General features: G+C 38.4%; 1 protein-coding gene across 4 annotated transcripts in view; it reads right to left on the reverse strand.

Moving 5' to 3' along the window:
* Positions 1-14,711, reverse strand: part of LOC132103223 (phosphatase and actin regulator 4B-like) — a 59,265-nt gene that overhangs the window by 34,524 nt on the left and 10,030 nt on the right. The window contains exons 2-3 of one of the 4 annotated variants that reach the window (XM_059508148.1): positions 13,750-13,864; positions 13,262-13,306 (exon numbers count right to left, since the gene is read on the reverse strand). In XM_059508148.1, the coding sequence (XP_059364131.1) occupies positions 13,262-13,274 (13 nt within the window). In that variant the 5' untranslated portion in view covers positions 13,275-13,306; positions 13,750-13,864. Of the gene's footprint in view, positions 1-801; positions 1,046-13,261; positions 13,307-13,749; positions 13,865-14,711 lie in introns of those variants that run through there. The other 3 variants (XM_059508145.1, XM_059508144.1, XM_059508149.1) reach the window with 3 other exon arrangements.

The raw sequence follows: 14,711 nt of genomic DNA on the forward strand, positions 1-14,711 counted from the left end.
GTTAACTGAATCATAAATTGGATGTCACATTTTGTCATTTGGAAGCTTTACAGCCTTAATTCTCATTTCTCTTTCATTACATTTAACAGAGTGGCTAGAATATTTAGGAATATTTATTGACTTTTCCATCAACAATATATATTTTCACTATCATTATTTTACCTCTTTTATCTTATATCTACTTCACTAACCACAAAGAACACATTATACTGGTGTTTACCATTAGCATGTTGTTAAGATAAGTGTAAGATTTTAATGAGCATAAATATCCACCTTATTTTAACCAAGAGAGAGTACAGCACTTCTGGTGTCAGTCACTTTCATTTATATTATATGCACAAAAGCACTCTGTTATGCTGCCTCATATTACTACCACTTTACTGGCCATCATATTATTTTAAATATACTATTGTGATCATAATCACATTGGTTTGTAGCGAAAATAGTTTAACCGTTTACTGCACTTTGTTATTCTTCTAGATATTTACCCATACAAGCTAATAAATTGGAATAAATTTGGCAAGTAGTACAAACAACACATAAATAATAAAATAAAATATTTTAATACCATTAATAACCTAAAATATAATAAATAAAATTACACAAATTTAAATACTAATTTTAAAAACAAAATAAATATCTTAGTGCTTTGAATGTCATCTTGGATTTTTTTTTTTCATTTTGGAGTTTATTGCAGTGCATTTTGGGATTGCATTGTCCAAAAAGGACAACATTGCAGCATAATCTTTTGGAACTACCTTAAAGTTAAAATACTATGTCCATAGGCTTTTTTTGACTCACCCAAGTGTGTGCAGGAGTTTTGAGGTGCAGTCTCTAGAGGGAACGTCTGTCCCATGCTCTGGCCCCAAAGGGCCTCTGTTTGCAGCTTCTGCTCAGGTGCACCCCAGTGGCGGCAATTCAGTTTCCCCAAAATCGTCTGCTTTTCCTTTCAGTTTCAAAGGATCTCTTTTCTGTCACCAAGCGTCGATCTCATGCATGCTTCCTCCTTCCAAGCCAATGTTCCCAAACTCCTCTCTTCCTCTTCTTTGAGTGGTTCTCATACCAACTGCACTTCTTTTTTCCTCCACTCCTCCTTCTGCAACTCTCTCCACCCCCCTCTCCCTCTCTCACATGGGACCCTCCCTCCATACCACTTTCTCTCCCTCCACTTTATAAATGAGCTTGCAAAGCAGACCAACATAGACACCGACGGATGCCTATCATTCCTTAAAGCAGAGGTCAAAGTGCAAAGTGAGTGAGAGTGTGTGTGTGCGCATGCGCATGCCTTTTAATGAAAAGCAAAGAAAAAAAGCAAATGCTTAAAGGGAAGTTCTGCCAACGGAGGGAGAGATGGTATCAACCAGGCAGACATTTGACTTTGTGGTAATAAAACCAAAAGGGACTGATCACCAAAAAAACATCTAAAAACAGGTCATAATGTTCTCTGACATTAAAAAGAACATTGATAACCTTCGAATATAATGTGCTCTTTGAGGTTTGTGAAGATGATAGAAGATAAAACATGGACAAATATAGCTGATGGTGTTTAACCTAAAAGAAGTTAACCTACAAAATTAAATTCTATCATTTTTTCCTAACAGTCATAAATCATGTCAACTTAAATCTTCTGTGCAACACATATGGGGAATATCCTGGCCACTCTTTTTAATATAATGAAAGTGAATCAAGATTTAAGGCAAAAAAAAAAGCAATGTCCAATTCGTGAACAAATTGTTCACTGGAGTCATTTTAATGAATTCACTGATCCAGTTGACAAAACTGTGGATTTGTACTGATCAGGTTTTCAAGTTCAGCTCAACTCTGATAACAACAATTAACAGCCCAATAGAAGAGAAGATTATTAGTCAAATATGATATACACTTAGAGTTAGAATTAATGTTTTAAAATAAGTCTCTTTTTCTCACCAAGGCTGCATTTTTTGATCGAAATTATGGTATTATGAAATATCACAAATAAAAATAACTTTTATATTTATATATATTTTAAAATGTAACATTTTAGCAGGCATTATTCCAGTTTCGATGTCCTGGGATCTTCAGAAATCATTCTATGCTAATTTGGTGCTCAAGAAACATTTCTTATTATCATTAATGTTAAAAACAGTTGTGATGCTTAATATTTTTGTGGAAAGAGTGATAAAACTTTTTTCTTCAAAATTATTTTAGGAACAAAGTTTTTCTAACTCAGTAAAAGTCTTGTGGACTGTATTTTAAAATTATACATATACATATATATATATACATATATATACATACATATATATATATATATATATATAGACACACACACACACACACACAGCAAGCTGGTGTGAACTTTAGATTCTAAATATTGTGTACAGGTCACTACATTTATGATACTTTTGTGTGCTTTGTGAAGCTTAAAAGCTCCAGCCCCAATTCACTGAAATTGAATGGGGAAGGAGCAAGTCTTTAACATTTCTCTTTTAGTGCTTCACAGAGGAAAGGTTTGGAGTGATATGAGGGCAAGTAAACAATAACAATTTATTTTGGGGTAAAATGTCCTTTTTAGGGTTAATACTGAATATAGGTCTTTGTCCAAAACAAAATCTCTGTATTACTCAAACATTCAATCTGTTAGTATACATCGTGGCCAAAAGTTTTGAGAATTACATAAATATTAGTTTTCAAAAAGTTTGCTGCTAAACTGCTTTTAGATCTTTGTTTCAGTTGTTTCTGTGATGTACTGAAATATAATTACAAGCACTTCATACGTTTCAAAGGCTTTTATCGACAATTACATGACATTTATGCAAAGAGTCAGTATTTGCAGTGTTGGCCCTTCTTTTTCAGGACCTCTGCAATTCGACTGGGCATGCTGTCAATCAACTTCTGGGCCAAATCCTGACTGATAGCAACCCATTCTTTCATATTCACTTCTTGGAGTTTGTCAGAATTAGTGGGTTTTTGTTTGTCCACCCGGCTCTTGAGGATTGACCACAAGATCTCAATGGGATTAAGATCTGGGGAGTTTCCAGGCCATGGACCCAAAATTTCAACATTCTGGTCCCCGAGCCACTTAGTTATCACTTTTGCCTTATGGCACGGTGCTCCATCGTGCTGGAAAATGCATTGTTCTTCACCAAACTGTTGTTGGATTGTTGGAAGAAGTTGCTGTTGGAGGGTGTTTTGGTACCATTCTTTATTCATGGCTGTGTTTTTGGGCAGAATTGTGAGCGAGCCCACTCCCTTGGATGAGAAGCAACCCCACACATCAATGGTGTCAGGATGCTTTACTGTTGGCATGACACAGGACTGATGGTAGCGCTCACCTTTTCTTCTCCGGACAAGCCTTTTTCCAGATGCCCCAAACAATCGGAAAGGGGCTTCATCTGAGAATATGACTTTGCCCCAGTCCTCAGCAGTCCATTCACTATGCTTTCTGCAGAAGATCAATCTGTCCCTGATGTTTTTTTTGGAGAGAAGTGGCTTCTTTGCTGCCCTTCTTGACACCAGGCCATCTTCCAGAAGTCTTGGCCTCACTGTGCGTGCAAATGCGCTCACACCTGCCTGCTGCCATTCCTGAGCAAGCTCTGCACTGGTGGCACTCCGATCCAGCAGCTGAATCCTCTTTAGGAGACGATCCTGGCGCTTGCTGAACTTTCTTGGACGCCATGAAGCCTTCTTTCCAAGAATTGAACCTCTTTCCTTGAAGTTATTGATGATCCTATAAATTGTTGATTTAGGTGCAATCTTAGTAGCCACAATATCCTTGCCTGTGAAGCCATTTTTATGCAACACAATGATGGCTGCACACGTTTCTTTGCAGGTCACCATGGTTAACAATGGAAGAACAATGATTTCAAGCATCACCCTCCTTTTAACATGTCAAGTCTGCCATTCTAACCCAATCAGCCTGACATAATGATCTCCAGCCTTGTGCTCGTCAACATTCTCACCGGAGTTAACAAGACGATTACTGAAATGATCTCAGCAGGTCCTTTAATGACAGCAATGAAATGCAGTGGAAAGGTTTTTTTGGGATTAAGTTCATTTTTATGGCAAAGAAGGACTATGCAATTCATCTGATCACTCTTCATAACATTCTGGAGTATATGCAAATTGCTATTATAAAAACGTAAGCAGCAACTTTTCCAATTTCCAATATTTATGTAATTCTCAAAACTTTTGGCTACGACTGTACACTGAGTGATCAGCGGATCTGGACTCTTGCCCTCTCACTTTACAAAATCTACATCCACAGGAATTCCAAGAAAGCAATCAGCAGAGAACGAGAATGTGGAAGTGTGTAGCCATGTAACTTGACAACAGCAGATCGCACTCCTAATCCTGTTTCCTACAGCCAGATACAACTTCTCATTCAGCATCGTATAACAAAGCAATTCTGTACCAAACCAATGAATAACATAATGTGTATATAAAGCTTCTTTTTAGATGGGAAACATCATTCATGGGCCAGATGAGAACCCTGTGATGAACAATGATCCAGATCTTTGGTCACCATCAATGAACATGTGATCATACAGCCTAAGGAGGTGTTCACACAGGACGGTTCTTGTGTTTAAGGTTGAGCCAAGAGACTATGCCATCGTCCATCATCGATGGCTGACATCACAATGTTGAGCCGGCATCTTGCGAATTTAAATTGTAATATTTCACAATATTACAGATTTTTCCTGTATTTTTTTAATCAAATGTAGCCTTGGTGAGCATTACAGACTTCTTCCAAAAAATCTTGACTGGTAGTGTAAAAGAAGTGCAACTTCATGTGATCTGTGACTTAGCTGACAAACCCGATGCACTGTCAAGCAGCAGAAGTAGTTAATGCAACCCCTAGTTTATAGATGGGAAAATTATGTAAAACAGGGCATTAGAACAAAATTGGCTTATGCTGTAATAATCTTAGGCTCCTTCGGTCGAACACATCTTTTAAATTATTTGAACAAAAAAATAAATGTTTGAGGCTTCAATGAAGTAACAGAGAGCCAAGGACAAACAATCCTTTCTTTCTGTGGTGCATGAGCTATGAAATCCCCAAACCATGCAATAATAATAGTGAACTGGGGGAAACAGATACAGAAGAAGCTAAAGGGAAATACTGCAATGATATAACAACACGAACGAGAAGCCAAAGCAATAAGGCAAGCAAAGGAAGAGGGACGAGCAAAAATAGCTTTGTGCTATAGGGTTTTGCCATGTTACATAAAATTTGTACATCTAAGATGGATAGATCACAATCACAAAAGGAACTGACCTATTCATCTCGTAACTCAAGTCATTCCAAAATCTTTGATATCTTTGCAACTGTTCCAAGACCAGTACCACAGTAAGAACACACATGCATCTACATCGAAACAATTGAATGAAGCCTTGCTTCTCTCTGTCCGAGTTACAGCACCTACAAAGTGAAAGTGACCAGACATACAGCCAAGTATGGTGACCCATACTCAGAATTCGTGCTCTACATTTAACCCATCCAAAGTGCACACACACAGCAGTCAACACACACACACCGTGAACACACACCCAGAGCAGTAGGCAGCCATTTATGTTGCGGCGCCCGGCAGCAGTTCGGGGTTCGGTGCCTTGCTCAAGGGCACCTCAGTCTTGGTATTGCCAGCCCGATACTCGAACCCACAACCTTAGGGATAGGAGTCATACTCTCTAACCACTAGGCCACGACTTCCCCAGCTTGTTACACTGGCTACACTAAGCACCTTTCCAACGAGAGAGAACAGAGAGATGGGAATCAGCTCGTTGGTTCTGCCTAGACCCAGAACCCGACATGACCTGGAAAACAAGCTCCATGGATCTGCTCAAGGAACTGCCTTTATGCCTTTCCTAAAGGGATGACACAGAGCTCTTTACCAGTATTTTGTTGGTGAACAGGAAGCCTCAAACAATTACTTCTGCAAGAATCCCACTTTAATCTAATATAGTTCTTCCTCATTACACAGCGCCCACAGATGAACAGTGATGTAACTTTCATACAGTACTTAAGTATTTTTTGGTTTTTATATTTCAGCCAACTTTTACTCCTCTACATTTCTTAATTAAAAATTTATACTTTTACTCCGATACATTTCGCCCAAGTATATTCGTTTCTTACTATAAAATAGTCAGAAGAACACAGACTGCAGGAAAGCAGGTTTGACGAATCATTGGTCTGGCATTTGCAAGTTAGACTCCTAAAAACACTTTTGCTCATGTGCAAACAAGTGCGCGGTGTGAACAACCCGCAGATGTTTCATTTTCCACTCAAGTTGAGTCTGGGGTATACAGCATCGTCTGCGATAATATGTTATGTTGTTGTTGTAATGATGTGCAATCTGACGTTATCAAGAAGCCTATCTCACCAAATCACACACACAGACTGCACGCACATTGATTCATTAGTCTATTAAAACTCAATATTCCAGGCATTCTAAATATTAGACAGCAAAAATTATTCTGTTTGTTTTTAATATTTATATAATTTAATGTAGGCCTAGTTTACTTAATCTATATCACACAAAGAGTAACGTTTTTCTGCAGATGCATGAACACATTTAATAATAATTTTATACAAGTTCAGTAAAGCAATAAGTGACTTACATTTTAGACATAATATTGCTTGTTTTTGCGCCATTTTGCCAATGAAAATAGTTCAAAACAAAGATCATTACAATGTTTGGCGTCTCTGATCAATGGACGATGTTTACTTGTTGAATGAATCAGGTTTTTGAACGAATCGGTTGAATAAATGATTCAGTGATTCACTCTTTAACACAGTCCAATCCTTTGTTCTGAATGAATCAGCCGTATTAATGAATCGTTGAATCTCAATGACTCACTTATTAACATTCACTTGCTAACACCTACTGGCGGTTTCAATTTCACATTTTGACTATTTTTTTCATGTTTTAAATCATTTCAAATATCAGTATTCAAAGTTTTACGTTAAAAACAAAACATTAAGCCTATTTATGCATCTGTAACTGTAGGTTCAAATCATTCATGTCCCCATTGAAATACATTAAACTGTGTATGCTCATACTCATAATGGTTTTTCCAGGCGCGTCCACACCGCATCGAGTTAAAAACATTTCAACTTTTCAGAATGCGACAAGCGCACCGCGGGTCATGTGACAAGAACTAAATAATCAGCTTCATCCTTTCCCGTAACAACGTTGAAAGCTCAGCCAAGATGAAGGAACAGCTGATCATAGCTGTATATGGATTTCCATTTTGAAATAAATTTAGTAGCAGAGCTACTGCAAGCGATTTTTAGAGCTGCAAATCCATTTATCCTTTGCTGAAATTTCCGTGTCTTCAAGGAGAGAGCACGTCATGGTTGCTTAGCAACGGCAGACGCCTCAGGGGCGCTTCTGCCCGAGCGCTTTGGAAAGGAGGAGAAAGCAGTGCGCCTAGCGTTTTCCACGCGTTTTTAGGCGCGATATGTGAACGGTTCATAAGACTTTTATTTCTGCAGATTCTCCAGTACAATGTTGTTTGCAAATGTTTAGTCGTAAAAGCTGATAACATTGCTTTTTAACAGTTAACATTTAAAGCTTTACAAACATGTTCTGTGATCAGTTTGTCGTTTACCAGTTCATAATTCAGTCGTGCAGCCTAATTATGACTGAATGAGAGAGGTAAATGTTTAAAGATATTTGAAATGCACTTTTTTTCTAAGTATTCACTGCTCTTTTTCACACAGCAGGTTTTTCACGTGTGTACGTTTTTTTTTTCTGGACAACCTTCTGATGGATTTTACTTTAAATTGTGAGTTCCATTCAGGTTTCATGCCACTGGCACTTTATTCGAAGGATTGTTTACAATTTCACAGCATAAGCTATAAAGCTGTTTCCCAGTAAATAATAAAATACAACGCACTGCAATCTTATTCTGTTTTATCCTTATTCTTCGTGAAAATATGTTCTGAAAGATTCCTTAATAAGCTTTGTTCGGGAGGTTAAACTACTTTAGGAGCTCTAAGGACTGCCATGGTGAAAACATTATTTGAAATCTCATTGTGAAATTTGCTAGAGTATGGGTCAGTGTTTTGATTGCAGAAGAGTTCAACAAAAGGATTACTAACACATAAAAAACAACTCCAGGTATATTTGGTTTGTTGTTGGCGGCTGTACTGCATTTGAGCTCCGTCACTATATTCTTTTCATTGACTATTTTTAACTCAAAAATCAATTTTATACATCATCGTTTCCGTTTATATAACGTGTGAATATATCCTCTATTGTATTCTACAACAAAAACAATCAGAGCGCCTCGCTATCACTAGTTTTATTTTGATCTCCCGGGTCCGCTATTAGCTTTTAGCCCGTTAGCATCAGCGGCGTGGTTGCAGCTAACTGCGCTTACATTGCTAATACTCTATTCACACACATTACCACTGCTGTACTCACTGTTACTTGCTTTAATGGCGGATGAATGTCTCCACTCTGTGCAGCTCGAGCTCGAGGCCGTGGGAAAGCAGATTCACGACCTGGAGGTGAGGCAGGCCCAGCTGAGAGAGCGGAGAGAGCGCTGGAATCATCCCAGGCTGACGCTCACAAGTCCGGGGTAAGTATACAGCGATCTGCTAACAGTCCCACCACGTCTACTCCGTGTGTTTCTCTGCACAGGCCCGGTGCACCCAGGACGCGATCTTCCCAGATGTCCTTCACTGCGACGCCGGGACACCACGGACCCTGGGTGCATCCACAGCGGAGGACGCGAGCCGGGTCCCGGGCGACGACTTCTCCCCCTCCTGCCTTCGACATCTCCATCCGGAACCTCTTCGCTCCCCTCCGCGAGACAGGACGCGACGCTGGGATCATCGGAGACTCCATCGTCCGACACGTAAGTGCTACGTTAGCCGAAGGTAAAGTGCACACTCATTGTTTGCTTGGTGCTTGTGTTCTCGATGTTTCTGCGCAGATACCCGCGATCCTGAAGGCCGACGAGAGCCCCAGAGCGGTCGTGCTTCACGCCGGGGTTAACGACACCACGCTGCGGCAGACGGAGACGCTGAAGAGGGACTTCAGCAGCCTGATCGAGACGGTTCGCAGCACGACGCCCGCGGCGACGATCGTCGTGTCAGGACCACTGCCCACGTATCGACGAGGACACGAAAGGTTCAGTAGACTTTTTGCTTTAAATGAATGGTTGTTGTCATTGTGTAAAGAACAGAAACTGCTATTTGTTAATAACTGGAATCTTTTCTGGGAGCGTCCTAGGCTGTTTCGCGCTGATGGATTACACCCCAGCAGAATCGGAGCGGAGCTGCTCTCTGACAACATCTCCAGGACACTTCGCTCCATGTGACTAGTAAGACAATTCTCTAATAACTATTATGATGAGTTTTGTTCCACCCGCTTAAATGATAAAAGTACTTGCACTGTAAAAACTATTAAGACTGTGTCTGTTCCCCGAATAGTGAGGTCAAAATATAATGTAGGATCTAGAAAAAATCTTATCGTAATTAAACCAGAAAAGTGTAAAGTAAATGAACAAAAACAATTTTTAAAGTTTGGGCTCATAAATATTAGATCACTCACACCCAAAGCAGTTATTGTAAATGAAATGATCACAGAAAATAGTTTTGATGTACTCTGCTTGACAGAAACCTGGCTAAAACCAAATGATTATTTTGGTCTAAATGAGTCTACTCCACCAAACTACTGTTATAAGCATGAGACCCGTCAGACTGGTCGTGGAGGAGGTGTTGCAACAATATATAGTGATATTCTCAATGTTACCCAGAAAACAGGAAACAGGTTTAACTCTTTTGAAATACTTCTGCTAAATGTTACACTGTCAGACATGCAAAAGAACTCTAATGTATCTCTTGCTCTGGCTACTGTGTATAGACCACCAGGGCCGTATACAGAATTCCTAAAAGAATTAGCAGATTTCCTCTCAGACCTTCTAGTTACAATTGATAAGGCGCTAATCATGGGAGATTTTAATATTCACGTTGATAATGCAAATGATACATTAGGACTTGCGTTTACTGACCTGATAAACTCCTTTGGAGTCAAGCAAAATGTCACCGGGCCCACTCATCGTTTTAATCATACACTAGATCTAATTATATCGCATGGAATCGATCTTACTGCTATAGATATTGTACCCCAAAGTGATGATATTACAGACCATTTCCTTGTATCATGCATGCTGCGTATAACTGATATTAACTATATGTCTCAGCGTTACCGTCTGGGCAGAACTATTGTTCCAGCCACCAAAGACAGATTCGCAAATAACCTGCCTGATCTATCTCAACTGCTATTTGTACCCAAAAATACACATGAATTCGACGAAATTACTGACAACATGGGCACTATTTTCTCTAATACATTAGAAGCTGTTGCCCCCATCAAATTGAAAAAGGTTAGAGAAAAACGTACTGTGCCATGGTATAACAGTAATACTCACTCTCTCAAGAAAGTAACTCGTAGTCTTGAACGCAAATGGAGAAAAACTAACTTGGAAGTTTTTAAAATTGCATGGAAAAACAGTATGTCCAGCTATAGACAGGCTCTAAAAACTGCTAGGGCAGAGCATATCCACAAACTCATTGAAAATAACCAAAACAATCCAAGGTTTTTATTTAGCACAGTGGCTAAATTAACAAATAACCAGACGCCACCTGATTCAAATATTCCACCAACGTTAAATAGTAATGACTTTATGAATTTCTTCACTGATAAAATAGATAACATTAGAAATACAATAGCGAATGTAGATTCTACAGCATCTAACACTTCAGTTTCATCCATCGCACCCAAAGATAAACTGCAGTGCTTTACAAATATAGGACAGGAAGAGCTAAATAAACTTATCACTGTATCTAAACCAACAACATGTTTATTAGATCCTGTACCCAGTAAATTACTAAAAGAGCTGTTACCTGTAGCCGAAGAACCGCTTCTCAATATCATTAACTCGTCGTTATCTTTAGGTCACGTCCCAAAACCATTCAAGCTGGCGGTTATCAAGCCTCTTATTAAGAAACCAAAACTAGATCCTAGTGTACTGGCAAATTATAGGCCTATTTCAAATCTTCCATTTATGTCTAAAATTTTAGAAAAAGTTGTGTCTGCTCAATTGAGCACCTTCCTGCATAAAAATGATCTGTATGAAGAATTTCAGTCAGGTTTTAGGCCCCACCATAGCACAGAAACTGCACTTGTTAAAATTACAAATGACCTGCTTCTTGCATCAGATCAAGGCTGCATCTCATTTCTAGTCTTACTTGATCTTAGTGCTGCGTTCGACACCATAGATCATGACATACTCATAGATCGATTACAAAACTATACAGGTATTCAAGGGCAGGCTCGAAGATGGTTTAGATCCTACCTGTCCGATCGCTACCATTTTGTTTACTTAAATGGGGTGTCATCTCATTTATCATCAGTAAAATATGGAGTGCCACAAGGATCCGTCCTAGGTCCCCTTCTATTTTCAATATACATGTTGCCCCTTGGTAATATTATTAGAAAATACGGAATTAGCTTCCACTGTTATGCTGATGATACTCAGCTATATATCTCAACGAGACCAGATGAAACTTCCCAATTATCTAAGCTAACAGAGTGTGTTAAAAATGTAAAAGATTGGATGACAAATAATTTTCTCCAATTAAATTCGGATAAGACAGAGATATTAATTATTGGACCAAAAAACACCACACAGAATCTTGTAGATTACAATCTGCAACTAGACCGATGTACTGTTACTTCCTCTACAGTCAGAAATCTGGGTGTTATATTGGACAGCAATTTGTCTTTTGAAAATCATATTTCCAATGTTACAAAAACTGCATTCTTCCATCTTAGAAACATTGCCAAGCTACGAAACATGTTATCTGTTTCTGATGCAGAAAAGCTAGTTCATGCATTCATGACTTCTAGACTGGACTATTGTAATGCACTTCTAGGTGGTTGTCCTGCTTCGTCAATAAACAAGCTACAGGTAGTCCAAAATGCAGCAGCTAGAGTCCTTACCAGGTCAAGAAAATATGATCATATTACCCCAATTTTACAGTCTCTGCACTGGCTACCTATTAAGTTCCGTATCAGTTACAAATTATCATTACTTACCTATAAGGCCCTAAATGGTTTAGCTCCTGCGTACCTAACTAGCCTTCTACCACGCTACAACCCATCACGCACCCTAAGGTCACAAAACACTGGACTTTTGGTAGTTCCTAGGATAGCAAAGTCCACTAAAGGAGGTAGAGCTTTTTCACATTTGGCTCCCAAACTCTGGAATAGCCTTCCTGATAATGTTCGGGGTTCAGACACACTCTCTCTGTTTAAATCTAGATTAAAAACGCATCTCTTTCGCCAAGCATTCGAATAATGTATCTCTTAAAATGTGAGTAGTTGCATCTGCATTTTTATTCTTTAGCTTGGGTTAAACTAATTTTACTTTGTTGGATCAGCAGCTATGCTAATGATGTCTCTATTTTGTTTCTATGTTTTGCCACGGGGTAAATAGGATTTACACAAGCACCAGTCTGGATCCAGAACACCTGAGAAGAGATGATGATGACCCTCAGAGGACCCCAGATGATCCTAACCTTGAATCAACAAACAGAACTAACAATTATTGCTACATGTGTGACTGCATCATATAATTACTATTTAATAATATTGATAGTTCATCATCTAGCTGACTACGTCTTGTATTATCATTATTATTTTTATTTTTCTAAAATCCTGTCAAACGTGCACAAACTACTAGCTACTACTAAATATTGTAGAAACATAATTTTCTATAAAGTTGCTTTGTAACGATTTGTATTGTAAAAAGCGCTATACAAATAAACTTGAATTGAATTGAATTTTTGATGAGGATATGACAATGCAGAATGGTTAAAATCTCTTAAAAATCTATGCTGAATGATAAAGACCCTTTATTAATAATTTACTTGGGGGGAAAAAATGGAAAAAACTAAAATATAAGTACATAAACCGATTAATCGATTAATCGTAGAAATAATCGACAGATTAATCGATTATCAAAATAACTGCAAAAGAATAACAAATGTTTTTCTACAATCGCTGCATCCCAGAGTCTAGACTGTGTAGTTATTGTGGTTTTGACAAAACAACTGTACCAAGACATGCCATGTTAAATCAAAATCACACCTTGGTTTCTGGAGCTTAATCAATGTTAATCAAAATCTACAAATGGAACGTTTCTTCCCAATTTATTGAGCATCATTAGTATCAAGACCAGGCAAAGTACGGCAATAAATACTCACCTCTATTTTCCATTACAGAATCTGAGACACAACAATAAATGGATCCTGTAATTAAAGCAAAACAAACAGATAATTAAATAGGCAGCCCATTCATTTACAGTACCACTCATTACAAATTATTACAGACAGACGACATGGCATTCAAATGATTTAATAAAGCAATAAGCCACAAGAGGCTGTGCTTTATTTAGCATTACAGTCAGTTTACCACATTTAAAGGGTGTCCTTACGGGAAAATGTGATTCACACTCCCTTACCCCTCGGCAGAATTCAGTGTCAGAAATAAACTTTATTTAAGTGAAGATTAATAAAACTTAATTGATAAAAACAATTTAAAAAAACATAAATAAATGAAATAAATTATAATAGTAATAATAAAAAATAGGGATATTTAGCCTTCTTGGGTCCATAAAAAGTCACGCATTTCTCATGAATCACCACTGGGAGCTTCAAAACAGAATCTACTCAGAATGAATGGGTAAACGTACAATGGTGAAGGTCATTGGTGTTGTAAGGGGGTGGTCGTCTGTGGTGCCTCTGTTCGTCTATATATAATGGTTCAAAGCAGCAGACAGGGTGCATTTGCTCATCTCCAGGGGATTCCTGTAATACAGATAGAAAACGCAAAACTTGCATTTTCTTAAATATTCACTAGCTGTGATCACAGGTTCATTTGAGCGATCAGTAAAGCGTGTTATCCTCAAGTACATTCTCAAAAGCTTCACTCCCAGACTCCTTCGTAAGCTTGAATGATGCTTGTTATTTCATGAAAAACTTGGAGATTTGGTGGGTCCTACACGGATTAGTCACGTCTCACACCATTAGGGTGGCAAGCAAATTCATCCGACATATTTAAAAGTATGTGTCACACCTCCAGGTTGCACAACTGATGGGACAAAAAACATAGTGGTTTGATTAAAATAGCACCAGAAAAGAAAAGGGAAATGATGAGAAGAGAGTAAGAAACGACTACAAATAGAAGGCAATTATTTGAAAAGACGTTGATGGAAAGGATAGATAACACACGCAAATAAAATGAGAGTGTGTCTAACAGAGGGACACAAAAAACAGACAGGGCACATCAGACTGTAATGGACTGTCAGTTGAAGTGGAGGATGGATAAATGTAGGAGTGAGAGAACGAGAAAGAAAAATGCTCAAGAATATCTCCAGGGGCATTGATCGATTAAACTGAACGTAGACAGACAGCAGTCTCACCGCACTTCGACTTCTGCTTCGTCGCAATGAGAGATAGAAATAGCAGAAGTCTGCACAACATTCACCTGAGCTCAGCTAATGTAATTTCTGCGATAGATCTTCTTTAAAAAAAACAAACAAAAAAAAAGCTACAGTTACACAAAATACAGTTAGTGCCACTGCCAATCGAATGCCAGCTAGAATTAAATTTAATCTTTATGTACAGAGACAGAGTAAGGAAAGGGTCCTTGGAG

Source organism: Carassius carassius, chromosome 24 (assembly GCF_963082965.1).
Source record: "Carassius carassius chromosome 24, fCarCar2.1, whole genome shotgun sequence".
NCBI lineage: Eukaryota > Metazoa > Chordata > Actinopteri > Cypriniformes > Cyprinidae > Carassius > Carassius carassius.